General features: G+C 38.5%; 2 protein-coding genes across 5 annotated transcripts in view; one reads left to right on the forward strand and one right to left on the reverse strand.

The window, feature by feature from the left end:
• POLR3A (RNA polymerase III subunit A) overlaps positions 1-19,783 on the reverse strand; it is a 38,017-nt gene extending 18,234 nt beyond the window's left edge. For all 3 annotated transcript variants that reach the window (XM_062612980.1, XM_062612971.1, XM_062612962.1), the window contains exons 1-19: positions 19,631-19,783; positions 18,969-19,104; positions 18,052-18,189; positions 17,347-17,518; positions 15,862-16,016; positions 14,701-14,940; positions 13,554-13,716; positions 13,238-13,374; positions 12,592-12,695; positions 11,798-11,939; positions 11,152-11,292; positions 9,862-9,931; positions 9,173-9,300; positions 7,568-7,706; positions 5,263-5,427; positions 4,796-4,968; positions 3,660-3,771; positions 3,033-3,151; positions 736-873 (exon numbers count right to left, since the gene is read on the reverse strand). In XM_062612980.1, coding sequence (XP_062468964.1) covers positions 736-873; positions 3,033-3,151; positions 3,660-3,771; positions 4,796-4,968; positions 5,263-5,427; positions 7,568-7,706; positions 9,173-9,300; positions 9,862-9,931; positions 11,152-11,292; positions 11,798-11,939; positions 12,592-12,695; positions 13,238-13,374; positions 13,554-13,716; positions 14,701-14,940; positions 15,862-16,016; positions 17,347-17,518; positions 18,052-18,189; positions 18,969-19,104; positions 19,631-19,674 — 2,616 coding nt within the window. In that variant the 5' untranslated portion in view covers positions 19,675-19,783. The remainder of the gene's footprint in view (positions 1-735; positions 874-3,032; positions 3,152-3,659; positions 3,772-4,795; positions 4,969-5,262; positions 5,428-7,567; positions 7,707-9,172; positions 9,301-9,861; positions 9,932-11,151; positions 11,293-11,797; positions 11,940-12,591; positions 12,696-13,237; positions 13,375-13,553; positions 13,717-14,700; positions 14,941-15,861; positions 16,017-17,346; positions 17,519-18,051; positions 18,190-18,968; positions 19,105-19,630) is intronic.
• A 1,249-nt stretch (positions 19,784-21,032) lies between these two features.
• RPS24 (ribosomal protein S24) lies at positions 21,033-26,623 on the forward strand. Of its 2 annotated transcripts, XM_062613282.1 has the most exons (6): positions 21,033-21,189; positions 21,750-21,959; positions 22,439-22,549; positions 23,413-23,430; positions 25,578-25,613; positions 26,442-26,623. In XM_062613282.1, the coding sequence occupies exons 1-4, from the start codon at positions 21,082-21,084 to the stop codon at positions 23,416-23,418; spliced, it is 435 nt and encodes a 144-aa protein (XP_062469266.1). In that variant the 5' UTR covers positions 21,033-21,081; the 3' UTR covers positions 23,419-23,430; positions 25,578-25,613; positions 26,442-26,623. The 2 variants fall into 2 exon arrangements, with proteins under 2 accessions (XP_062469266.1, XP_062469275.1); XM_062613291.1 differs by lacking the exon at positions 23,413-23,430.
• The last annotated feature ends 1,314 nt before the right edge of the window (positions 26,624-27,937 follow it).

The raw sequence follows: 27,937 nt of genomic DNA on the forward strand, positions 1-27,937 counted from the left end.
AGAATTTATTTCAGTCTTTGCAGATTTACTTGTCTATCTCTGACTGTGTGCCTAGTCCCAAATTATCTTGGCTTTTCCACTGCCTGTTACACTGGGAAGAGGACTATACTTAAAATACTACTTAAATATCTTTACTGAAGTCTTAGGACTGCTCATAATACAAAAAGCTTTGTTGGAGGGACATTTATTTCCACAAAAGAAACAGCCAAAGACACTAATGTCTTACAGAACTTTAAGTCTATATGCCAAGTCAGATACTAAAAGGGAGCTTTAGCCGTATTTATGTCATCCAGTCTTTTTTTTAAATAACCCAAACACAAAAGGATTTGTGTTTTCTGCTTCTCATTGTTGAAATACTGTATCTGAGAAAGCACTCACAACTCAAATCTATGTTACATGTATGGACAAACTTCCATCATTCACCTGGGTTTTAGGAACACATGCTACAATAGCATAGTAGTCCTCAATAACTCCATAGAGCAAGGGCTTATCACCCATATTCAAGAGGAATCAGTTTAATAGAAGCATGTTATTGTACTGCTGCCTGAGGTCCGGTTTACAAACCTCATGCCTACTGGAGAACAGAGCAAAATCACAGTATAAATTATGCTGTTACATTAAACACACACACATACCCAGTGTATGCACTTCTCTCCCACCCTTCACCTCAACATACACGTAAGAAATACCCTTCCTTTGCAAGGCTGACAAAACCCCTACTTCACTGACAGTTACCTGCATATATCCAGTTTCGGCTGTTTTTACAGCTGTGTCAACCAGACCTTCTCGACCAGCCATTGTATGAAAAAAAAATTCAGTGGGAGTCAACCCAGAATAGAAGCTATTAGCAACAAAGCCTTTTGCTGCTGGAAGCTACAGAGAAGAATGGGGAGAAAAAGGTTGAAATGAACATTTTGTATATTCATGTTACAGAAAAACATGTATATCATCTAAATTCCTTCAGTGCATACACAAACAAAGAGAAGTCATCTCAGGTGCATTTAGTTTTGAAATTCAACTTTTATATACTGATCCAAATAAAGGCTTCAAAACCCTTGCCTATTTCTTCCAAACCAATGTAACAGACTTTCTTCCTCCACCTACAGGCCTTGTCATGCTTCTAGCCATTCCTTGCAAACACTACACCAGCTTCCATCATTTTGGCCTCCCTTAAAAATCGCAAAAATCAGAAAGGCAATAAAAATGGTCACTTTGCAATAGTATAGCAAAGGTATCTGCAGTGCTGAAGACTACAGACTAGAGATATATAAGTAACTAATTCTTTTGAATGGTTTATTCTCACCTCTGAGAAGAGTTCTTGCCAAATGAACTTTATGCAGTCCTCCCTTCAAGTCAAGTAACGCCAACCTGTCTCCATGATCACATAAATCAACATATAGGCTACAGAGGTTCATCTTAAATCACTTTTTGTTGTGAGTGCTTTCTAAATCAGTAAAAAATCTAGAGTTAAATTTAACTTTTACCTTCTCATTTAATCCATGAAGTATTATTTCTTCTTTAATTTATTCAGAAAAGAAGATATTTCACATTACAGAAGTTGAAATTTGGATGTTTAGTGACAAACCCAAGTGTCATGGACATCACCCAACACTTGAGTTATCTCACTAACACAAGATCGATGGAAAAGGAATCTCACTAATTATGTTAACAAGTGCATGAGACTCCTTATTGCTTCATGTATAACAAACCTCAAATATGAATGTTCAAAGTAGCCCATGATACCAGTCTTAGTGGAAAAAGAAAGAAAAAGCAGCAGCCTCCAGAATGGTTGTTGTGGTTTAAGCCCAGCCAGTAACTCAGAACCACGTAGCCACTTGCTCTCTCCCTCCACTTCTCCCCCCTCAACTCCCGGAGGGATGGGGAGTAGAATCAAAAGAATGTAACCCCCACAGGTTGAGATAAGAACAGCCCAGTAACTAAGGTATAACAAAACCACTCCTGCTACCACCAATAATAATAATGATAAGGGAAATAACAAGGGAAGAGAATACAACCACTCACCACCTGCCAACTGATACCCAGCCCAACCTGAGCAATGATCTGGGCCTTCCAGATAACTCCCCCAATTTATATACTGGGCATGACATACTGTGGTATGGAATACCCCTTTGGCTAGTTTGGGTCAGGTGTCCTGTCTCTGCTTCCTCCCGGCTTCCCCTCCTCCCTGGCAGAGCATGAGACTCACAAAGTCCTTGGTTAGAGTAAACATTACTTAGCAACAACTAAAAACATCGGTGTTATCAGTGTTGTCCCCAGGCTGAAAGTCAAAAACACAGCGCTGCACCAGCTACTAAGAAGGAGAAAGATGGCTGCTACTGCTGAGCCCATGACAATGGTTTACCTGGCATGTTTCACCCGTCTAAAGATACCAACACACATCAAAAAATTTCCCTGAAAAGTCTTAGTGCAGTGAAACATAACACAAGAAAATCTCCAACAAATTATCTTCAGAACTCTCAAGACAATCAAAAATGTACCATCTGAGTTACTTTTATTAAATTAGAAAGGTCTAAGGAAGGCTTAGCTGTAAAAATTCAAGCTATCTAGACATCCTATGCCAATTCATAACACTACTGTTAACTCCCAAATCACCATACGTGATCCTTTTCCTTCACCATGTCCCCCATGTCTGGGGAGGGACTCTTCATTAGGGACTGCAGTGATAGGACAAGAGGTAACAGAGGTTCAAACTTACACAGGGGAAGTTTGGATATAAGGAAGAAGTTCTTTACTGTGAGGGTGGTGAAGCACTGGAATGGTTTGCCCAAGGAAGCTGTGAATGCTCCATCCCTGGCAGTGTTCAATGCCAGGTTGGACAGAGCCTTGGGTGACACGCTTTAGTGGGAGGTGTCCCTGCCCATGGCGGGGGGGGCTGGAACTTGATGATCTTAAGGTCCTTTCCAACCCTAACTATTCTATAACAACACATACTATCGTCCATCCTCCTTAAAATGGTTTAAGTGAACTTCTTTCTCTTTTCTTTACAGTGTGCTGTAAACATACAGAATTACCTTGGAATGCTTCTCAAAGTGAGGCAAGGATCTGTTCTCAAATCCATCAGGAACTCGGGACCCACTGATAGCCTGCTGACCTACGCAAGCGATCATCTGGGATATATTAATGAAAGAGCCTGAAAACAAGAAACACTTCACTCACAATGGAGGAATATCGCTGCTCCTTTTGTAAGCTGTCTTCACTTCTACGAAGATCTGTTATTTAGCTTCATAATTTGTCAAAAACGCACTTAGAATTGCAACAGTTAAAGAAGCTTTTCTGTTACTTGTTCTGTGCATTTCTGCATTTTCACAGATACTGACAACTAAGTCTACGATATAGCTAATAACTCCTTCTAAACAATATTTCTTTGGGTCATAGACATTCATACCACCATTTAACTACAGTCCTTATGCTATCCTGTCTTGTATTAAGGATTTATATTTCGCTTCACAGTTTCTTTAACTTATTTGAATTAACTTTTAACTACCTGTACACAACATGTAGTTACTGAAAAGGGTCACTTGAAATCTATGCATGAATTTAATGCTGACTGTATGAAACAACCTATAAAGACAGAGTATGTAATTGTGAGAACAGTGATGAAGCAAGCAATCCCACTTCCAAAGTTTAGCTACCCCTACCTTTAGAACCACACAGTGCCATGATAAGGGGACTGTTGCTCTTGTCCAGTTCTCTGAGACAGGCACTGCCAGCATGATCTCTGATAACAGACAGTTCTTTGAGGATTAAGGCCTGAAATCCAAGATTTCAGAGATTCAGCTTTTGTTAAAAATACCATACAGAAACAGTATGCTACCACTACCAGCAACACCTTCAGTAGTCAAAGGGAATTCAAAATATAATAAAAGAAGAAAACTAGATGTTGCTTTGGGAAAAACAAGTTTAACTTTTAACTTGCTTAATTTTCCAATCTGCTGCAACAAGACAAGGGTAGCCAGGAACATCACAATCTCTTTCATCAGCAGCACCAACTTAAGCTAAACTAAACACTTACGTAAGCCCTACATCTTGCTGTACAAGAGATTACCTCCAAAAATTGTTACATCCAATTGTTAAGAACTTAACAACTGTATGAAAAAAACATTCTAGGATATGCACAGATGTCCAAAAAGAGGAAGAATGGAAAAGTCTAAAACATTTCTTTCAACCAGAGTACCATTTCAAACTGAACAGCTGTGACAGTACTTCGTCACAGGGTGGGGTCTTCTGGTCATTTGTTGTTGGTGGTGTTTTTTCTGTTTGTTTTGGGGGTTTTGTTTTGGTTGGTTTTTTTTTAACAGTAAGAACTATACATCAGATGATCAACATATCAAACTAGCCAAGATGATCAATGTATAAAACCATTAAAGACTATGAAAGGTGTTCTTCAGCTGAATTCATTAAGTCCTGTAAGCATGGCAACTGCTCTTCATCAGAATTTCTATAGAAAGAATTAAAAAAGCTCAGCATAACCAAATTCCACCTAACCTTTGACCATTGATAAATGTAATTAATCCTATTCCAGCTACCTATGTGACTTTATTCTCTTGTATATCACCCCAATACATCCAGCCAGGAGGAAGGGAGGATCTCAGTTGTAAAGTATTTAGCCAACATTTGTAGAAGCATACAAGCATCTAAACGTTAAGAAAAGACAGACTAGCCTAAAGCTGCATACCTATTTGCATGTATGTTTAGGTTTTGAAAGACAACTTTGACCTTCACAGTTTCCATGAATGTACTCATGAAGTCTCTAGTCTAAATATATAAATTTTACCTCTAGTGTCTCTTCTGCAGTACAACCAGGCTGCTGCTGTAGCTTGCCAGTGTTCAGAGCTTCAATGTACTCATCACATTTCTTATAACCAGCATTCAGGAGCTCATACTTAGCTTTTAGCAGGCCCTGCCCAGGGGTTACATCACCAATTCCAATTGAAAAGCCACGATTAGCTATTATTAAAAAAAAAAAAAATTATATCAATGATTATATTAATAGCTTAATCTCATATACAGAAAACAGATTAAACCCAGGAAATATTATCATTGGGAACTTTATTTTTCCTCCCACCATAAGCACAATAGAATGTTTCACTATCAGTTTCACAACTAGTGTGAGGGTTTTTGTTTTTTTTGTGTGTTTTTTTTGTTTTTTGTTTAACACTGTACATCATATTTGAAGCTAAATTATTGTTCAATTGTTCCGTTTCTGATTTAAGATACTATTTTTCCAGGAAATGTACTTACAAAGATAGACGGGAGCAAGCCTGGCTAGTCGTGACATGGCATCTGCAGCTTCTACCTGCCCCCAGTCTCTCAGCAAGATGTAGAAGATGTTGTTCTTGGATCCTGAACCCAAGGTTCCTTTGTCCATACTACCACTCATTAACTCACTGTTTTGAATTGTGACATCTAGAAATAAAAGGCAACAAAAATTCACTGGTTTTCTGAAACATTACCTAAGCTCTAGTAACTGCTTATGAAGCAGGTTTTTAAATAAAAGCTCTTTCCATTAGAAGAACACACATTTAATGTATCTGTAGAAACGTATGAGTAAATTTGTAAGGGGAACAGCCTATAACCTGACCTTATGAACTCAAAATTTTTTTCCCTGCCTCCTTAGAAAAGGAACTGTATCCAATTTAAGACTTGTAAGAAACATTGTGAATAATCCTTCTTGTAAAAAGAAATAAAAAACAACAAAAAAAAAACCCAACACCCCCCCCCCCCCTCCAAAGAAAAACAAACAAACCTTGGCTTCATTAATCAGAATAAAGTCTTCAATCAGTCTTATCTGTCCAGAAATGGTGTCCTCAACCATACATAATAAACCGATGTTACTTATTTATAAGTAAACCAGAGGCCTTGGGTGATATGATTTAGCGTAAGGTGTCCCTGCCCACGGCAGGGGGGTTGGAATTAGATGATCTTAAGGTCCCTTCCAACCCTAAAGATTCTATGATTCTATGATTATTTATATATAAATGAAGTAGCGCAACAAAATCTCAGAAGTGAAGTTACAGTTCTCTTATTCAAAAATTCTGACATTTAGTCCAACTCTATCACCTCTGGAGGCACAGTGCAAATTTAGAAGACATGCTGGACTCAAATGTTTCTTGAGTAACAGGCATATAATAAAGACATCCACCTTGCCTGTGGGCCTGTACTCACTGCCTCTTTTAGATGACTCCCTTTTGATTCATCAGTAGCCTTCCATTTCAGGCACTGAATCTTCCTTATAAGCTTTAGCCTTTAACTAATTAAAAAATGTCTTCTAGACATGAACTTCATACATACTTTTCCTATGAGAGTAGTACAATATATGCTCATCCTGAACTTCATTATGCACCTTTTGAAGAACTGGCATATGTAGATGGATCCAATTTAAGTAATCTTATGCAGAACGCTGTAGATGTCTGCACAGTGTACTCTATGCTCAGTATTTTCAATGTGAATTTAAGTAATCATCATCTTGAACCAGAAGTCATTGTTCTTCCACTTATTAAATACAATCAAAATGGAACACCGGGACTTCTTAAGACTTTGGAGAATTCACAGAGAACTTTCTGAAGAGAGTAAGTGTTGCTTCAGAAATCAAGGGTGTTTTTCAGAACAGAACAGAGCCATCAATGAAATCCAGAAGTTTTCCACATCAAACTCAAAATGTAGAAATTTTTCCCATACTTGCTAAGATGAAAAGACTAAAGAAGATGGCCTATGTTCACACAAGTGTGAACAGGATTGCTTTGCTGCCTTTCACTCCACATTACTTGTGCCCCCATGTTTATAACTAAATTCACAATCACAGAGCTGTGCTATAATCTAAAGAAATGGCACAGTTTCCACTGGCACAGTGGATTTGAGTCCTATTTGTTAAATTCTTTATGACATCAACATTGCATGACAGAATTACTATACATCAATGGTTCCTCCCTAACTCTCACCTCTGAGCAACAAGGAACCAAGCTGACCCTGCCTGCTGAAGTTCTTTTCGAGCTGTTACCACATGGATGTTAAACCAACAACAAGCAAAGCCTTGCTCATCTCCTATAGCCTCTTCAAACCTGACGCTTTGGATTCCATCTGCCACTCTGACTTCCCTAACTGGAAGGATACAGGTGGTTTGATATTTTAGGTATTACCATCTTCCATATATAACCTGTATAACCTATAACTCTTTTCAGTGTTTGACTTGAAACTAACAGTAATACTACCCCCTTTAAGTTATTAAATTTTTTCATTTGTCCTCTGCGCAGCCATTTTATAAGCTTTGATCTCTCTCCCACCTTGAAATACTACATATCCTGACAAGCCTAGCATCACTCAAAAGAGATTTTATTACAAGAAGACACCCAAGACATGTCTTTAGCGTGCATCATGACTTCAACTTCTGAGAAAAAAAACCCTGCATAATTTAATTTCTCATTTCAAGAATACTTATGTGAAGCACTGCTTTAATTTCTACATTGAGCTCAACGGGAACAAACTCAACAAAACAATAGCTACATTTCTCTGAAGACTTCCAAAACACAGCTTTAGAAATGTCACTCACAAGAATCGTTGTAACACAGGTCTTCCCCTCTGCCACAATACTGTTTGCCCTTGGTTCGTAGGTTGGCTTTTACAGGACAATCATCACTGGGCTTGAGAATGAGGCTGAACACCTGTTTTCCTGTCCAGAGTGTTACAGGCTTAGAAAAACAAAAAGACAAGAATTAGGATTACAGTGGTTATACTGCAACTACAGTAAAACAGCAAGCAAGAATTGTAAAATTGTTTTCTATAACAGAAGCTTTCTGTACTGAAGTATACTTGTAGAAGTGCATAGTAACATTCCTCGGAATAGGAAAATATTATGCACTTCTATACACAGAAAACCACTGACTGCTGTTATCCTTTACATAAGGGTATGTGCATATACTTAGAGAAACATGGTCTACTGCTCCCTCTTACTGCCATGCTTCCCTGATTAGAAATTAAAAAAAAAAAAAAATAAAAAAGAGTGCCTTTGGTTTGATTTTTTGAGGAGATTAAATTCATATAATTATGTACTCCCCTCAGCTGTATTTAAATGTAAGTAACTGTCACAGCTTGTGCTAGAATTATTCATTTGCAGCGACAGCAGCAAAGAATCACTGCTCTTGGCTATTAGCAAAATTTCATATCAGCTTATAAAATTCACATTAGATACCGCCCATAAATGCTTTGACCTTGTTTTAAATTAATATTTTTCCCTAGTATTTCAATTTGACTTTCTGAATTTCACTATTATTATACTTGTTATTTTGAAATTAAATAAAACGTATAAAAATGCATATACCAATATGAAGTATTTAATACGTTTAAAAATGTACCAAACTTTCCAAACAATACTGTTTGCCTCAAATACAAAATAAATCAAATCCAGACACCCTAAAATATATGTGAATTAATGTTTAACAGACCCTAATCGATTAAGTGATACTACAGCTCTCTTCAAAGTTTGTGACAAATACACAAATATTCTGTCATTCAAAATACATATTTTGTCTACATGATGTAACAAACAAGCAAACAGAAAAAAACCCAAAACCAAACAGGAAAGAAAAATAAAAATAAAAAAAAAAAAAAAAAATCACATCACATAACACTCATCCTCTTTAACACATTGCCAGATTAACAACTAAAGCATATTATTTCACAGGTTTAATATCTCCAAAATTTGGGATATTGAAGCCTGGTACTGCTGAGTATTTCAGGACATTACAGGCACCCAAGGTATAAGGTAGTTTCTCCAGTATGAGTCTGCACAAACCCCTATTATTTTGAGCAGCCAGTAACAGTGAAGTTACTAAGAACAATGTATCTTCTTCTGACTGCTAAAAGCTAAGTGGTCTAAGTCACTGCACTTAGACAGTGGCAAGGCTATGTTTGAACCCTGAAGGAACTGTGCACCTGGACTGCACCCATGCAGGTTTGGCTTTGTTCAGCAACATGAACCATCAAAAGCCTTCTGCATAGATTTCACCCTGAATTCTGATCCTTGCACTTTAGAAAGATCTCACACAAAACTAATGTCAGAGAACACAAGAACTGTCTCTGCTCAGAACATCACCATGGGTCAAGAGCACACAAGAGAGAAGGTCTTACTAACATAAGAAAATATAGTTTGACACACCTTCAGAATTGCTGGAGGTGGAAGACGAACTTTAATCTTTTCATCCTTGCCAACCAGAATAGAAGCAATAATTTGGCAGGCTTTGGCTCGATCAAAAAAGGTATCTTTTAATGTAAGAAGATAGGCACCTAGAATGTAAAAAATTATTAATGTGACAGACTAAAATAAGACTAAATTTCAAAGCTATTGCATATTCAGGATCAATTTCATTCAAACACTAGTTACCTACTTACTATGCAAAAAGATAATAGACAGCTTCAGTTGCAAATCCTTACCAGAGTTGCCTTTCTTTTTTCTTATTGCTCCACACAAATTCCTAAAACCTGAAACAAGTGCATTTCTACAACCTATTGTCTCTCTCAGACTCTATCCCATAGTGAAAAATAAGGCTTTGGCATTAATTTCTGTACGCTTTCTTCCTTGTATTCCCAAGCATCCATTTTCTGCCACAGAAACATTGTAAAACATAGACAAAGGTAATAGTAATTGCAGATACCATGGTAAACAGTATCAGGAGAGATTCTAAGGACATCATATTTTAGACTAACAACGGCCTTACTTTCATAATGTCATTTTGACTTGTGAATAAAGCTTTTTAATTAATGTAGAAAAATTCTGGAAAAGAGGGAAGCAATTCTGAAGGAACAACTTTTAAATCACACAGTTCTAAAATAAACTTATATACACACCTGTGAGGAAATCTTGAATAGCAGCGATAAGAGGTTCTCCATTTCTTGGTGTTACCAAGTTTGCTTTAGTCTATGTTATACAAGAAACAAACAAAATACACATTTGAAGACACTGATATTCCATTTCAGCAGGAAGCTTACCATTTAAGATAGATATTTTAGCAAAAACGGTCCTAGCTTATTTGAAATCAAAGTAGAGCTGTCTTCAAAAAGAGAGGAAAAGTAAACTAGAAGTTTCAGTTCACTACAGTCCATAAAAATGTATTGACAGTTAAGGAGTAATTTCAGAATAGTTACTGGATATTACATGTTCTACTTCCAAAGCAGAAGTTGCAATCAACTTCACGTGTTTGGGAAGTTACCGCTCAAACATGACAGTGAAAGGAAAAGAAGCTAGCTCTGAGAACCTGAGAAGCAACAAAAGAGGTTACACTCACTCATGGGAGCCACTGAAATATTTCATGTTGTGTGGTCCCTACTGATGCAAAATAATTAAGCTAGCTTCTTCTACCAGCCCCATTTTCTTACATTTTCCTCATACTGCTCCAATTAATCAACCTCACCTACACAGCACAGATTTCCTGAACTGTTCACAGGCTTGCACAAACCCAAACCACACAGTTGGGGGTAGGGGTGGAGTGGGGATGGATTCTTTTTAAGCTTGCAAATCAGGTCAGCAAGCCAATACATGCTGCTGCCAATAGCTGTGCTGGTACGTATGAAGTAGCAGTGGCATTCAGTCTCCCTAAAGGAGCAATGTACTGGAAAATCCTCATATTGATGCTACCGGCCTTACTTTCATAGTACAGATCCCTCTTTATCTACCCTCCCTTCTCCCATTTTCCCCTGCTTTAAAAATCTACCGATTCCTACTTTCTCTGGCAAACTGTTTTTTTCTGGTACAAGCATGCTATTGCTGCCTCATTTCCAGTTGGTCTGACCACCTGCAATTGCTGGGGTGTCAGACCAGAAAGTAGAGTATGTATCTGTTTGGTAACAAAGCCATGTGGTAGCAATCACTAAGGACAGACAAGCACAAACATACTAGTGACATTACTTATTTAAAACTGCTGTTTTTTCCACAGATGCTAAGTCCATTAGACTGACTTTATGTAACACTCCTAATTTAGTACAAATTCCCCTTTGCAAAGCTTTTAAGCAGCTTCACAGCCACACAAGCCATACCCAGTAATCTTGATAATGTTTCATATTTCACATGCAAGTTCAGAAATACAGGGCTCAGCCCACCTGTCACTAGCAAAATCTCAACCCCAACATTATCTACCTTACCCCCATTAAAACAAGTGCTTCTGCTTTTGCTTCTTCTGTCTGAGGAAGATGAAGGTTCATCTCATCTCCATCAAAGTCTGCATTATATGGTGTACAGACGCATTCATTAAATCTGAATGTCCTGTGAGGTTTTACCCTCGCCTGAAAAAAGACCAAAAAATGTGATGCACAAGCAGTCAAGCGTGCTAAAAGATGAAAAGCCATACCCAAGTGCTTCCTTGTAGGCTTTATCCTTTCTTTTTGTTACAGACATGACTCAAAATTCCCTATTATAGATTTTAACTCAACCAAGAACTGACAGAAATGGTACTCAGGTTCTGTTATACAAATGTAGCCAATAACTTTGAACATGAAGAATTTATACAAAGCGTAGAACAAAACACGCTTTCTGGACATCACATCAACTATACAAAAATGAAATGTTTATGCAAGAACACACACAAACAGCTTATAAACAGAACTGCCCAGACACACCACCCAGTTAAGCATCAATTCTCAGGCAAAAGCACAATAGCACCATACTCATGCTCATTGCCACAAAATGTTGCAGAAAATGCTGTTTACTTTCATGCATTTAAGAGAAACAATAGCAAATGGAATCCACCTCACATTCAGGGAAGAACTACCTGTATGTGTGTGCACTTACAATGTGAGCCATGATGCTCAGCTTATGAAGAGAAGGCTGCCGGTTGAACAGAACTATGTCACCATCTATAAGATGTCGCTCCACAATATCACCAAACTTCAGTTCCTGGGCCATCTTTCCTCGATTTCCATATTTCAAAAATCTTATGTAGTAACACATAATAATGGAGTTGGAAGAAATAATGTTAGAAAGACAAAGACAACTGAAAAGAAATTCTATGCTTGTAGTGCAAGATTTCCCATTAGATATTGGAGTATTTATATTGCAACAACTAGAAGACAAAACTGGTGTGGATTGCATCATTAAACATCAGCCCTGTTGCTATTTTAAATAACGAATGTATTTATGACATTAGTTAACAAAGCTACAGTTATAAGTACAAGTAAGGGAAAAGTCTATTTATACAACCAAAGAACTTACTTCAATTGTATCAGGGAGTATAGGAAATTTAAATCATACACTAACTGACTACAGATTAGCTCCCCCATGAATACACACAGTATAATGTGCCCCTAACTACCCATTTTCTTTTATGTCTATACTACACCCTCCGTCATTAAAAAAAACCCAAAACGATCTAATTGCAGTTCATTATCAATACTATGTACACTTAAGTCCAAATATTACCTAAAAATAAACAGTATACTAAACCAGATGTAATTTTTTTTGTTCCTATTCTTTATCAAAGATTCTAAACATAAATTTTAATCCTTGCAGACATAACTTTCACACAGCAGTAAGAACAAGTTGATGAGGAGAAATAAAAAGCAAATCATTGCAGATAAACATGATACCTTTTCATCTGTGTGTGCCTTTGCTGTATAAAGTTGGCTCCGGGATGAACATCAGGACCATTACAGACAAGTTTCCTCATAAAATTAATATTTGCTTTGTTCACCTGTTGCATAAAGATTTTAATCAGAAACAAATGAAACATGGCTCAGGACCTCCTGTTTTTGCTGGTGGCTTTTGCATTTCCAAATTTTAGGCTCAACTGACAATTCCCCTCACAGCCTCCAGCTGCTGAAGGGAACAAGCAGGAGGGAATACAAGAAGAAAATGTAAGCCAATCTTAGAGTTGAACATCAGCGTGAAATTATATTAAAAATCTTGGAAGTAAGTTCCAAAATAAATATATCCAACTACTCCTCAGACAGGTACATCAACAAACACGTGAAGCTGTGTGCAAGTTCAAAAAGCAACAAGCAAAATTCTTTTCTTTACATTACACTATATGCCTTCACAGCACCCACATATATTCATTTAGCAGCAGCTGCTGAACCGGCTGTCACTGAGTGACATTCTGAACATAAAGCAAAACATTCATTCCCATTACATTAATTCCTTTTCATAGCAAGGCTATAAAGCAGGCCAGCACTGAAGTCTGGCTAAAATTAAAAAAAGGGGGCATAGAAAAAGTTTTGGTTCTATACTACTTACCTTTTCAGGAAAGGTTAGTATTTTAGCAACATGAATAGGCACGGCTACTTCATCTATTCTTAAGTTAGGATCAGGTGAAATGACTGTTCTGCCAGAGAAATCCACTCGCTTTCCAGACAGATTGCCTCTAAACCGACCTAACAAAATAAGCAAGTGAAAAATCTTGGTTAAAAAATTGGTTTCAAAATGTTATCTGTTAAGACAGCACATTAAAATATCTTTCAAGGTACATCACTTAAGCACAATACAGTAGTAGTGGAGAGACGCTTTGCCTATATGTGGCTTTATTACATTAAAACCAACTTTCTGGACACACCTTGCTTTCCCTTAAGTCTCTGAACAAAACCTCTGGTCCATTTTTTAGGTGCCATGTTAAGAGGAATTCCTGAGAGCTCACTATTAATGTACAGGGCACACTGTAGTTGAAGAAAATCCCAGTCTTCCATAATCATCTGTGTTTTGGCTCCTGATATCCTATGCTAAACAAAGTAGTCATATAGTTAGAAAACAAACATTACAACACATATTAAACTAGCAAAGAATTTTTCTGATACAACTCTTATTTTGAAAATAACATTAAAGAAACCTTCATACATTGGAATGAACAAGGCAAGAACTTGGTAACACAATGCATATGCTACAGCATAAGGCCATTCACAAGTGAACCCAACAAAAAAAATTCTTTTGACTAGCATGGACTTGAGACAAATGCTCACAAAACTGCATGTTTGTTTAAATTGTATTTTTCCCAAACCACTGAAGTTAAGCTAATATAACTTCACAGCCAGGAAAATCGCTAGCAGATTTTTCAGTCATGGAAGACTTAGTACTCTCTTGATTTTGTTTGCCTGACAAAAGACCAGTTTTTGAAAAGCCTGAAAAGAGTCTGGCAGAAGTGCTCTTCTGAACAAGTGATAAATTGTCAAATTTACTTCTAGTCTCAATTTGATAACCATGCTAACGGAATCCTGATTTCTTAGGAACAGATGGTGAAACAAAGAAAAAGAATTTACAGATTAGTAAAAGAGGAGGAAGGTCTACACAAGAAAAAAAAACAAAACCCCAAACAAAAGCAAATAGGTATAACGTCTTCATATAAGTGACCTAAGTGTCATTGTCATGGAAGGGAAAAAAGAAAAGACATAGTAATAGAGAAAAAAGAAAACAAACAAATAAACAAACAAAACCCACCAAAGGAACCCCATCCCCCCCCAAGCCAACCAACCAAAGAAGAAACAAAACAAGAGATAAGTTTACAGATCAGAACTCATACAAAAGAACGTTTCCCATAATCCACCAACAGATCTCTAGCCAGTCAGCCATTTGAAGGAAGCTTCCTTCAGCAAAACACCAAATGACAGAGTACAGACCACTTGCTTGACTGTAAGCAGTAAGAGAAGTAAAACCTCTTGCTATATTCAATTCTAAGACAACAGTCTCTGAGAGCTTGAAGAATGGCTCACCTTTTTGATTACATCATTGAGAAAAATTATCTCTGTCAGTTTCATTGTCAAGTCATCTTCATTGGTGCCAGACTTCAAGTCACTCACAACAGAGGGTCTGATACACAGTGGAGGCACTAGGAGTCTTGTGAGGATCAAATCTGAAGGTTTACCAGCTTCTGGGTTCATTAGAAGCAGAGGGATGTCTTCTGTTGGGATTCTTTTAAAGAGGTTCAACACTACTAAAGGGTTCAAGTTTTCCTGTAAAATCAATTGGAGAAAGGGGAGAACAAGCCATCACGTAACAGTTTCAGTGCTTCCCTCCTCCTCTCATTTACTGTTTGTCCAGAAATAAAATATCTTAAAAAGACAAATCAATAAGAATATTCATGCAAACAAAACACAGTTTTGGTCTATTTATTCCAAATCAGTACTTTTAGCGTCTCAGACAATAGCTTGCTTTACTGTTTCCTTCCTTCTTTTGCTTATACATCAGTGTTTACTTCTCATCATGCTACTATCTCTAAAGAGAGTATTTCATACTTATTTGACGAAGCATCTCAAAACTTCTTACAACAAACTTACAGTGTATTGTAATAATTTTATTTGTACAAACTCACACTCATTACAGTACTTTCTAGACTATTTTTCAAAACTTAGTTTCTCGCTTAGTACAGCTGCTACTGCAATATAAGAAATTACAGATATTCACTACTTTTTCTGTTAAATACATATCCTGAGATTTTCCCAGCCTGAAAAGAGCAGAAGGAAATAAACTACACATTGCAAAGTTAAATGAGACAAAAAGGTTAGATAATTAAATCTTGCCTCTCCTTTTCAACATCAAGTACTTCTGAAGGAAAAAAAACACAAATGTAACATGTATTATAACCATCTTGAAGTGACAGTAAACCTATATGTACATGCTTACCTAGTTCTGAAGCGTAACACGAGCACCCCTTTGTTTATGCCATAAAGATATGTATCATTTCATGCTAAAACTGAAATTTTCATTTTAGCAAGATTAACATTACTGCAATAAATGCAAACATTCTTCAAGTGTCTTTCGGTATATGAAAATCCTGGAGCACCACAAGCTTAAGATGCTACATGGAAAACCTCTGAGGAGTTTTATTTCACACACAAAAACCATCAGACAAATTAGGTCATAATAAAATTCACCTGAGCTCTTCCCAATAAGGGTTCTACTTCTTTGTTATGTTCTATGGCAGTTTCAAAGGACTGTAGAAAAGTAGATAGGACTGGATCTACAACTTTCTTATTGGTCTTGTACTTTTCATGTATTATTTTCAACAAACCACACTTCTTCACAGTTCCTGAAAGCAAATAAAAATGGGTTGTTTTGTTGTTTGTTTGGTAGGTTGTTTAGATTTTTTTAACAACCCAAAGCAAAACAAAAAAAAAAAAACAAAATGAAACCCCCAGAACTTAAAACAAATAAGCTACAGTTCCAAAACTAGTTAAACCTTCAACAAACAGAACAAAATAAAACTTCATCAGCTATATTAACCAGTTTCCTAAATTCAGAAAAGAAGAGGACAATCAGGTCATGTTTCCTTGCATAACTGGCTTGGTGTGCCTAGATTGTCATGTGGCTTCTGAAGCCGAATACAGGTAGCCTACACTAATTCAGCTTTATCTCAATTACAGCAGGTTGTTTTTTTTAAAGTAGGAGTTCCCACACTAAACCCAAGACTAAGATGTGCCATTTACATCATCCCACTGCCTTCTAAAGTAATTTTGAAAGTGAATTGTCAGAAAAATCTGAGAAATACTTTCATGTCAGGTAACTTTATTCATAGAACTATCACAGACTAGTACAAGTGCTTTCCAACCTCTATTTTTACTGCAGTATGTTAACCTACCACATAATTTTGTAAATGCCTATTGTTTGTGTCTCCTGCATGTAGCAGTTGCACTTAGAATGAAGCAGCTTGTTCTCTATTCAGGCTGTTGATCATCACAACACCAAATTTTCATGAGTTAAACCCAAAGTTTTAAATTATTAATTAACTATTATGAAACTGCAACACTGGAAGTCCTTTAACAGCAGAATAACTTGATCAGTGTACACGAGTGAACAAAATTAAAATATTTGGAAAAACAAAGGTGATTTTTTTATTAAGTTACTCTGCCCTGAAGAACAAATTCCAGCATAATCCAAGATTATCACAGATCAAAAAATGCCAAACTGCAGAACATACCTTCCTAGAGGATGACAAGCACAGCTAATGTTATGAAAGATAACTTTATACAATGATGAAAAATTAAGTTCACTCAAACTTAGGAAGTCTATGAATACTTCTATGTTAAGGCACTGATCACTGACAATAGCTCCCAAGACGTTTAAAAACATGTAAAATGGGTATTTTTGCCATTATTCAAGTTTCAAATACTGGCTACTACCGTGAAACAAAACAAGCAAATAGGACAATGTCTATATCCACATAAATGAGATGCAAACAAACATAACCTGGCATTAAGAATGCCCTTACCCGTTTCTGAATGAAGGCCAGAGAAAATATCCATGAGCTGTGGAATGAATAAGCACATTCAAGCACATCTATTAAGCACATAATTTTGATGCTGCCAAGGTAAAGACTGTCACAGTAGACAACTTCACTAACCGCTAATGTCAGCACTCACCATTAAAGGCACCACAGTAAGGACAAGTGTTCTTCTTTCGGCACTTTTCAGACACTTTCTTTTTTAGTCCTCTCTTCTGAAGATATGTAAGGCCGGGTCGCTTGAGGTAATCCAAAAACTGTTTCTTTTCTTCCACTGACAGCATGATACGGCAACAGGTTTTGCAAATCATCTTAAACGTAAACACACACAAACACAGTTGTTTAACAGACACATTCACCTCTTCTACTGTAACTTAAGTTCTTCAGCAGAGTGCAGCTTTTTAAAATGAAATAATATTGTATGGATGAAAGACCAATTCATATACTTTAACACACAGAAAAGTACATGGGAAAAAGAAAAATACAGTCTATGAGACAAATCCTTATTTAACTTCTGCATGATCTTAAAAATCCATATAAAGAAAACAGCTTTGCTTGACTGGAACGTCCTAAAAGGCAAGTTATACTGCATACATTGAATTCAAAGTCCTAACGAAAAAGAATAGATTAACCAGTCTGAGATTGCATTAAAAAAATGGAGGTAGTTACTTCACTAACTCTGGTATTTAAAAACATCTGTTTTATAAAATACAAGGTATGTAAATATCAAGTTTATAATACAACCTTAATTTGGTCTCCTCAATTTCCCTTTGAAGCACCATCTTTCCTGATAATTTCCTTTTTCTAGGCTAGAAACTGACAACAAATCATAATTCACGCTTACCTGTAAGATCCCTATCACAGCTTTGAAGTATCCAACATGAAAACATGGCAGCTCCAAGTCAATGTACCCATAATGACCTAAACAATCAGCTAGATTTTTTCCACAGGTTTCACAGGGACGATCTTTTTCACTGGTTCCCTTTGTGAGAAGAGGAATGCACACACAGAAAAACAAAACCAAAACACATTAGCGGTAACCAACTGAACACATAAAAAATACAAGAGTTTTTAAGCTAGTCAAATGTCCTCACAGCAGACCCACTCCTTTTTCCCTAGTATCAGAATCATAGAATAGTTAGGGCTAGAAAGGACCTTACGATCATGTAGTTCCAACCCCCCTGCCATGGGCAGGGACACCACACACTAAAACCATGTCACCCCAAGGCTCCATTCAACCTTGCCTTGAACACTGCCAGGGATGAAGCATTCACCACTTTCTCGGGCAACGCATTTCAGTGCCTCACCACCCTCACAGTAAAGAATTTCTCCCTTATATCTAATCTGAACTTCCCCTGTTTAAGTTTGAACCCATTACCCCTTGACAGTAGCATTACACTCATTCCAATGCAAGGATGTCTTCCACACACAGCCCTTACTGTTGTCAGAGAAGTTGTACAGCTCTTGCAACCGATCTACAGCCCACTAGTCTATACTATGGCATTTTGTAGATGGATGTCCCTGACTCTCCCAATAACCTGACAGGAAGAACTTATCACCTGCATCAAAAGGATGCTTTCCTGAACTCTCCAAAAGCATGAAGAAAGCAGTTGCCACTGCAACTAACACTGTGCAAATGAAGCAAAAACACATTTACACCTATGCTGGATGAGCAGTAAATTTCAGCCATCCCAATTTATTTATAATAATTTAAAATAATTCTACAAAGAGAGTATGAAGAAAACTCAAAACATTTCTCACCATGCGATGGTCAAGTACTCCATACTGCAGTGGAGAGTGGTGGTTGTCCTGACTATACAGGTTTTTGCTAACCACTTGTATGTGAGCTTGCTGACGCATCTCTTCTGGAGATTTCATGCCAAAACAGATGTGGCTTCTAGAACGGGAAATTTCACAAGTATGTATGTGCACATATATATGCAGATACACTTTTAACTGCGGACGTACATACACATATGTATTTAAAAGCAATGCAAAGGTGGCTGATTCACAATATTGCTGAAGCAGGTTCTTCCGCAATTACTTTAAAAATGGTGCTGTTTGCAGCCAGTTCGTGGTTCTTATCTGGGATATTTTGGGCAGCCCTACGGTTGTGTCCGTGCATCCTCTGCCCACTTCGCCCCTTCCCTCCGACCCTGGCCAGCAGCTCGAACGAAGCCCAACAAGCAGAGCTTGTAACACCACAAGCCATAACACCACTCAGGCTCCGCTCCCCGGCACACTAAACTTCTTTCCAGGACTTTCTGGAGCAGCTGGGGTTCAGCATCACAGCCGCCCGGGCCAGCCCACGACAACACCCGCTCCCCTGGAGCTGTACAGTCCCCTGTGTTGCCAGCCGGCAGTGGAGCGGCCGCCCACAAGCCTCCTACCGCGCAGAATGCCCCACGAACAACCCCACTCACATCTTCTTGGCCACATCGGTCTCCCGGAACTGCTCCTTCACCATGGTGGCGATGCACAGGAGCTGCGCGGCCGCGGACACCGACTCTCACCCTCCGGCGGGGCGACACGCGGCGGCGCAAAGGGGGCCCGCCCGCCCGCCGGCACAGAGCGTCAGGGGGGCAGAGCTGTCTCTACCTGCAGCGCCGCCTGCTGGGACAAGACTAGGGTCCGCCCGGTTCCTTCCCTGAGGGAGGCAGGCAGAGCCTCCCCGCTGCCAGCAGCGCCGCCTGCGCCGGGCAGTCCCTCAAGCCGGCTCACACACTGACCTACAGCAGAGCCGGCGAGCACTTTGCTGCGCACCGTAGTACTGATACAGTCCGGCCACCACCACTCCCCCAGCGCTGCTGCTGCCGCTTAGTTCACTTCAGAGCTCTACAGTGGGTTTCCTCTATCGTAGTCCTGTCCCTGGCTTCAGCTAACAGCAGGCGGGAGAAGACAGCAAAACCAAGCCCTCAGCAGTACGCAGCGGGGAAGGTTGCCTCGCTACACAGTGTGGAACCAGCCTAGAGACAACTGCCTGACACCTCAGAATCACACCCACCACCCGCACCATTTTCTGCTGGGTCTGGCTTTGAGACAGGCACCCCCATACAAAACTCCGCCCCAAGTCGAAGGACCCCTCACTGCGTTATGATTGGCCGTGACTAAATCCGCCCTTTTTCTTGCTCGCTGGCGGAGCAGCTGCTGTCAAGATGGTGAGTATCTGACGGGGATCTGGGGGAATCCGCCTTGTACTCCTGCCATCCTGTTCTCAAGGGGCTCCCCAGGTGCTGGGCACTGCCACGCCGCTCTCCCCGTAGCGGGTTGGGGGGGTATGCGTAAAACTCGGTGGGGGCTTGATCCACCGCTTTGAGCCAGGACTCCTGCGGCCTGGCTGAGGTGTGCTGGGGCTGGTCCACAGTGGCGAGCTGCGGGGTGTGGGGCGGGACGCATGATTGGTCTGCTGCGTGTTCATGCTCCTGACTTGTAAGAGCAGTCCTAGGCTTTGACAGGAGGGTAACGTGTTTCTCTTTCAGTGTTAAAAGCACTCGTGTATTTTTATGTACCTATCATACTCCACTTAATTTTATGCCTATTGTTTGAAAGCATTACGGAAACAATAACTTACAAAGTTTTTTTAGGTAATTCCTGCATTAAGGAAGTAGTACCACATAGGTTTGTTAAGGAAACTTATGTATGATGCTGTGTTGCTTGGGCTTGTAATCTCTGTGCTTCATTAAAAGCTGCTGCAGATTTTCAGCATGGTAGTTGCTGTATTGCCTGGAAAGTGGAGGTGAGTTTGCCAGGTTTTCAGTGTATAGGTGTTTTTGGTAGCCCAGGATCAGTCCATCTTTGGTTATTAGTTTACTGTCAGTATCTATTCTGAAAGGCTACTGGCTGTTGCTGTACCTCTTTACTAAGCTTGGATTGCATGTGTAACTGTTGCTTTGTTTTGCTTTATCATCTTTTGCAGAATGACACGGTGACCATCAGAACCAGGAAGTTCATGACAAACAGGCTTCTTCAGCGCAAGCAGATGGTAAAATAATACAGAAATTTGTCTTTAATTATATGTCTGTTGATTTTGGGCTGCAGGTGGGTTTTTAGCCATTGTAAATAAGGGGCCCTTAAAACCTCCAGAATTCTTGTTAGAGTTTATAGGTTTAAATATGGTGATATATAGTGAGAGTAAGTCTTGATGATCTAGAGATCTGTATTGTCATTTGAAGTTGTGCCAGGGAAGGTGTAAACTGGATATTAGGAAAAGTTTCTTGACTGATGGGGTTGTCAAGAATTGGAACTGGCTACCCAGGGAAGTGGTGGAGTCACCATCCGTGGAGGTATTTAAAATACATGTAGATATGGCACTTAATGACATGGTTTAGTGGTGGACTTGGCAGTGGTTGGTTAGATGTTCTTAAAGGCCTTTTCCAGTTTAAGTTATCCTGTGAAGCAGGAATCTTAAGAATGTTTTTGTATCAAACTAATAACGCGCCTAAGGTAAAGTAGTTTAAGTGTTAAGCTTGTGGTGGGGCTGTAGCATGTGGCTGTTGTACTGGATAGTAACCTTTTATGGAACTTGTAAACCTTTCTTCTTAGGTGATTGATGTTCTTCATCCTGGGAAGGCCACAGTCCCCAAAACAGAAATCAGGGAAAAGCTGGCAAAAATGTACAAGACAACCCCTGATGTAATTTTCGTCTTTGGCTTCAGAACTCACTTTGGTGGTGGCAAGACAACCGGCTTTGGCATGATCTATGATTCCCTGGACTATGCAAAGAAAAATGAACCAAAGCACAGGCTTGCCAGGGTAGGTTCTTTTCCAGTAACTTGAGAACAGTTAGGATGGATTTGAAGTTTTTAGTCATTCATGATGTGCAGATGTAAAAGCTGAAGCTTTGTGAAAGTACTGTTGGTGCATTTGGAGTTATACAGGAGTTCTTAAAATAGCATAGGTTAGTTTCTGCTTGCAGTAAAGGCTAATTTTTCTTTATTGTGTACTATAGGGGAATTGGGAAGGCAAACCTGATGTTACCAGTGTTGTTTAGTAGTAATAAATAACTGACCCCTATTAAGGGTCTTGAAGAAGTATGAGAGATGAGGCTGATCCATGTGCTACTTCAGTGCTTCTATTCTGTGTCGAGTAGCTCATTAAGGTAGTGAATTTGTCTCACTATTTAATTGAAATTTTAAATTGGAAAAGTATTTGAAGAGTTGAGAAGTGGAACTTAAATTCAGTTGGTATCAGTGAAGCAATGTTAAATGCAACTTTTAACTGTTTTTTAATAGCATGGCTTGTATGAAAAGAAGAAGACTTCCAGGAAGCAGCGAAAGGAGCGTAAGAACAGAATGAAGAAAGTGAGGGGAACAGCCAAGGCAAATGTTGGTGCTGGCAAGAAGGTAGGATGAGAATATCTTTAAGCTAGAGTGGGTGTGTTGCCTGTGAAATGTTGATCAGAAATTCTTCAACACATTAATATTATTTTTCTTCCATTTCTTTTACCTGTTCTACTGGATAACAGAAGGTAATCTGTGTGGTGTCGTATAGTTAATCAGCTCAGTAGCTTAGTTTTGCTCCTCACTGCTGCAAGCTTAGTTGATATAACACAAAACAGTGCTTCTTATGTGATTTTTATGTGTCACTTGAGCTAAAGTTAAACTTTCATAAATCTAACAGTATTGCTCTGATCACATAACTTAGTCTTACAATATACACATTAGATAATCTTAACACTAGTTATTCAGACTACCTAGATATATAATGCTTATTCCACCAAGTTACTCCACTGCAAGTTACTCTCGTGCTTATTCCACCACTGCTATTTCTGGTGTTACTTACAGAGAAGATTTTGTTAAGAATAATATGGTGATGTAGGCAGTGAGGACTGTATATAGATAAAAAAAGGTAGAATGCCACCTTTATCCTGGGTTTAAGTGGAGTTACCCTCTGGTGAGACCTTCCTGTGCTGTGGCTGGAACTTGATACAAGTAGCTTGGAGGGAAGCAGAGTTCCTCAATCATTAAACAAAAAGCCCACCCAAAGTAGCCTGAATGTAAAGACAGTAATTTTCTTAGCACCTTTCGTTGTCTGAAAAATACTGAGTAAGCTGTGCAGCTAAGTAGGTTTTTAAAAGTGTTTTAATGAGGAGAGAGAGTGATGTGTTTTGATCCTTATTTCTGTAGCTGCTTAAATGCCTTGATATCTTGAATTTTCATAATCCTCACCTTTGCTTTTTCTCTACTTTCTTGGAATTCTCCATCAGAAATGAAGTATCTAGCAGGTACTGAAAAAGAGCATGGATGTGGTGACTGAATTGTACATCAGTGAAATGTGTGTCCATCCTTTTGATCAAAGCACTGTACTGCCTTGCATACGTGCATGTTTGCTTTAAACTTGCTTCTGTCCTGTAAGGGTTCACATAACCACATATGAGCTTTATCCTGTGCAACCTAGAAATAAGATTTGGCTTGTAGTGAACAAGACTTTCTGAAAGTAGTGAAACAACATTAAAATAAGGAATTCTCGGTGAGAAGAAATCCAGGAAACTCAAAGCTACTGATTTGAGGCATTGGTTTAGAATGCCCCAGGTTCTGATTCAAAGTAGTACAGTGCCGTTGCATGTGTAACTCGACCTTTTGTGTGAAAGTAGATGTGCATCGTTACGAGAACTAACTCACATCGCAGTTTAGTGCATTTGAGATGATGACTGGAAACAAGACAATTGTCAGCATTAAATTTGTTTAACTATTGCCCCGCAGTATTCCAAGTTAAGACAAATTACAGTGAAATTGGAAGTCTCTGAAATTGTATTCTTAAGGTCTAAGTGAAATTCTTGCCATCACTGGATGGAAATAAACCAGTGCAAACTGCTAGATGAGAGAACTTCTATGCTAGATAAGATTTGGAGACTTTTTCCTTTCTACTTTAATATGGTTTTAAAGTTATGCAAGTGCTTACAGTATAACAGCAGAAATTAGCACTTAGTATAGTAGTAACACTAATACACACCCTCTTGTCAATGTCAAGGGAGTACTTTAATCTTGCACTGATACTGGTAGTATGGAGGAGCTTCCGCACTTTGAACTTTTGCATTCGAAGGTAGCTGTTCTTGAGCGTTAATGCAGAATGGTCAAATGACTGTCCTTGAATTACTGAAGCCAGTCCAGTTCATCGAAATGATCTTAAACCATATAAAGACTTCAGAAATTTAAGATCAGCATTGCAATAATTATAGAGCAGATACGGCTTCTGTATCAAGTGCTTCTGAAACTAGCATGTAATCTCTGTAGTGAGTTGTGCTTTGATTGGAGGCTTTTTTAATGTCTTTGAAAATGATCTTTTAGTTGCATGGCTTAGATCTTGTTTACAATTTTTGATAGTCTTTCTGTCCTCACATTAAATTAAAGATAATTTATGTGCTTTCTGGAAAGCGTGATTGAGAGAAGTTGTGTGCTGTATCCCAGAAAAAAGCTTGTGCAATCCACTTGCATGTTAAAGCTTTGTCTTCGAAAAATGCGTGTTTAAACAAAATGGTGTGACCTCCTTTATCATGGCCATGTGGAGGATTTTTTAATAGGAGTCCAGGAGTGTGTTTTGGACTCCATCTGTAGTCTGAAAACTGTTTATCTTGGAAATGTGTAGGCACTTGTTTATGAGATGTCTTCAGGCAAGACTGTGTTCTTGCAAGAGTTAACTACCACATAGACATGAAAACTGTTGAAATGGTGAATTGTATTTTAATAGTTTTTCTTGAACTTTTAAGTCAGACATTGACTGTGCTGATGTCTGACTGTTAAAGTTTTTCTTTGGTGTCTCCTTCCACTTACTACTTCAGAATTCCCATTCCCCTGTAGTTTCAAGAAAAGTATTTTAAAGTAGTTTGTGTTACCTAAAATGTTACGTAGCTCTAGGGTTTGCAGAACACTCGTGTAAGTTTGCAGCAAGTAGATGTGAATGTAGCGTTTGTATTCAGAGCAGTGACCCATATACTCTGGAATATTGAAATGCAAAAAACCCAAACCCTTCCCTACCTTTTAATGTCACTACTGTAGTTATGACTGTCTTGACATGAGAGCCTCCCAGTCAGAAATGTTTTTTAAAACCAGCTTGATCAAACAGAAGTGTGGATAGATAGGCATTTTAAGCCATTGCAGCCTGTAGGTATAATTGAACATGCAGTTGCATTCTGAGCATTATTTAAGCTCTAAACACTATTGCTAGGTCCTATCTTGAGTTTGAGGGAGTGTGTGAAATCTAAGTCTTCAGCCTCTCTACAATGTCAAAACTGTGAGGTTTTCCTGTGACATTCCACTGTAATAATTGAAAAAATCATATTGTTAGTGTCCATAAAAGGCCTCAAAGCTCCATCTTCTGCAGTAGTAGGATTTAGATTAAACTATTCTCTAATTAATGTCATTTCTTTTTCAGTAAATGAACATCCTTCAGATGGAAAATGGACAACAGGTATGACTTTAAAATGCTTTGGTAAGGGTAGACGTTGAGTAGTCTGTAGTCATTACAATGACACAGGTCTAATTGATTTCTGCAAAGACCATGGTACTTGTGCTGATACAGAGACCAGTGTAAGAGTTTAAGTACTCACTGTGCTTACTACAGAGTTGATACTTTATGTGGCTTCCACTTGCATGAAATAACTGATTAGTATAAAGCCTGAAATAATAAATTGGGCAGTTTAGATATATTGTTGCTAAAACTGTTGATTATTTAGTTTTATTGTAAACAAGGCTTACATTTTTCCAACACTGATGTAGGTATGCTAAGGAAAGGATAGTGAACCCTGGTTTTTATTATCTCAGATAGTTTGAAGTAGTATGATTTCTATTTTGAGCACAAATTTCTTATAGGTACTTAAGTAAATTCCCTATTTAATAAATCACACTTGTAGACAAGTCTTAGACTATATTTTTATGTCTTTTCTGCAGAATCATAAGTGAGTTGGACATGTTGAGGGCAGTAATTGTCACAGACAAAACTCTGGGTTTACTACAAATGGTCTGAATGACTCAGTTTAAATAAAATTAAACTCGGAGCTGATAGATTGAGTATAATGTCTCAAACATGGAGTTGTCAAAGCAGTTGGAGCTTGTTGAACTCTTCTGCAGAAATGCTGTAATACAGGCTCTCATTTGTTTTCACAACAGTGAAATTTTGAACCCCGTGTTCTTTCAAGAAAGGCAGTGTGGTTCGCTTGTTTGGGAGCCAGGTTTTGTAAAGGTATGACTGTAACAATTGTTTTAATTATGTGGCATTGATATATCTTTCTCTTTACAGACTACATTATTCTATGAAGAACTGCTCTGGAAAGAATATGTTCATCTGGAATTAACATCAAATAAACAATATAATGCTGGTTTGCCCTTTAATTTTGATTTGGAAGCTACCATTTTGTAAAGGTTGAGAAATTCAAGATTGGTGCATTGCTGGCACTATATTAAAATCTTTTCATAATTAAATGACTCCTGTTTTGAGTATCAATTTTAAGTGAATCAGAGCTTTCTGCAGGTAGTAGTATAACCTAATTCTAAGCAGGCAGTGTAAGTTCATGGAGATAGGTATGCTTTAGTCACCTGGTGTTCAAACTGTGGTTTGGAAGGTCCTTTAAGTTCTGCGTGTTTCATTACCTGTATTATGTAGACCTGTAGAAGGAGCTGAAGGGAGGGCAAAACATGTAGACAGACACTCAGAGCTGTATACTTCCACAGTGAAGATTTTTGCTAATGAGGGGGTCAGTCAGTCACGTCCCTTGTTCCTGTGTTGTGAGGACAGGCTCTAGGATCTGCCTCTGGTCTGCAAACTGCAATATACATTTAGTTTTCATCTGGTAGTGTTAAAGAAGTCATTAAGATTGGAATAGTGGCTGCGTGAGGCATGCTCTATGCTAGAAGTATGGGCATTCTGGTGCAGGTGTTTTGAGTAGCAAGCAAAATAGAAGTTTTATACTTGAAACAGACTGTGTGGCTCTAGCAGCTGAACTGATGAAGGCTCTGACTTGATTATTATCTAAGTACAGTAATTGCCTTTGTACTAAGGTAGCATATTTTAACACAGGGCATTTCTAGTGTTTTTGGTAAAACCAAAAAACCCTGAGAAGTTAAAGTGTTTGGAAGGGGACTACAGCCTGAGTCTTGGACTAGTGAGGTTGCTGTATTCTGCATTCAGGAGCATCACACTTTTATCTGTACAGTAAATTTTCAGTACCTTGTGCTGTGGTGTTTCTGCCTTCACTGTAGTAACTGGAATCAATAAGCAGTAGCCCTTGTGAAAGGGTAGGTGCTTCAGTTTCTTCTTAAGCATATGTGAACTAGTGGTGTTAGACTAGGATGGTGAAAAGCAGTAATTTCTTCTGAAATAATAGTTTCTGAAGTCTTGTGGATGTTAAAGGCTTTTTTACTTGGCAGACCTTCGAAGATAGGTACCTCTTGGATGTTCTTCTCAAAGCTTCTAAGTATATTAAATTCTGAAGAATTAATTGCTAGAGGGGTATTAAAAGTGGGATTTGTGTGCTTAGGTACAGGATGTGCACTGAACTCTTGAGTCTAAAGATGTGTTCGGAGTAGGTGACTAAATTTCTGGAAACTGAGAAGATAGTAAGGGATGTGGAACAAATGTAATGCATGTAAGGCACAGTTAGAAACTGGATCTGCTTTAAAGGTAATACCTTCAGTAAACCCTTTCTGTACATAATGTTCAACATTAAAGGAGAGGAGTCATGCTATTAAATGTAATTGAACAATCACTAGAGGGTGATGTGAACACAGCAATACAAG

This window comes from Pezoporus occidentalis, unplaced genomic scaffold, assembly GCF_034315485.1.
Source record: "Pezoporus occidentalis ecotype Australia unplaced genomic scaffold, CSIRO_AGI_Poc_V1 ctg101, whole genome shotgun sequence".
Taxonomy (NCBI): domain Eukaryota; kingdom Metazoa; phylum Chordata; class Aves; order Psittaciformes; family Psittacidae; genus Pezoporus; species Pezoporus occidentalis.

What these genes read in the sequence shown, in the direction of transcription:
- RPS24 (XM_062613282.1), top strand. Translation starts at nt 21,082, where the DNA reads ATGTGTAACTGTTGCTTTGTTTTGCTTTATCATCTTTTGCAGAATGAC. An exon ending in TTCTTCAGCGCAAGCAGATG is followed by an intron (nt 21,190 to 21,749) that starts GTAAAATAATAC and finishes CTTTCTTCTTAG; the next exon opens with GTGATTGATGTTCTTCATCC. An exon ending in CAAAGCACAGGCTTGCCAGG is followed by an intron (nt 21,960 to 22,438) that starts GTAGGTTCTTTT and finishes GTTTTTTAATAG; the next exon opens with CATGGCTTGTATGAAAAGAA.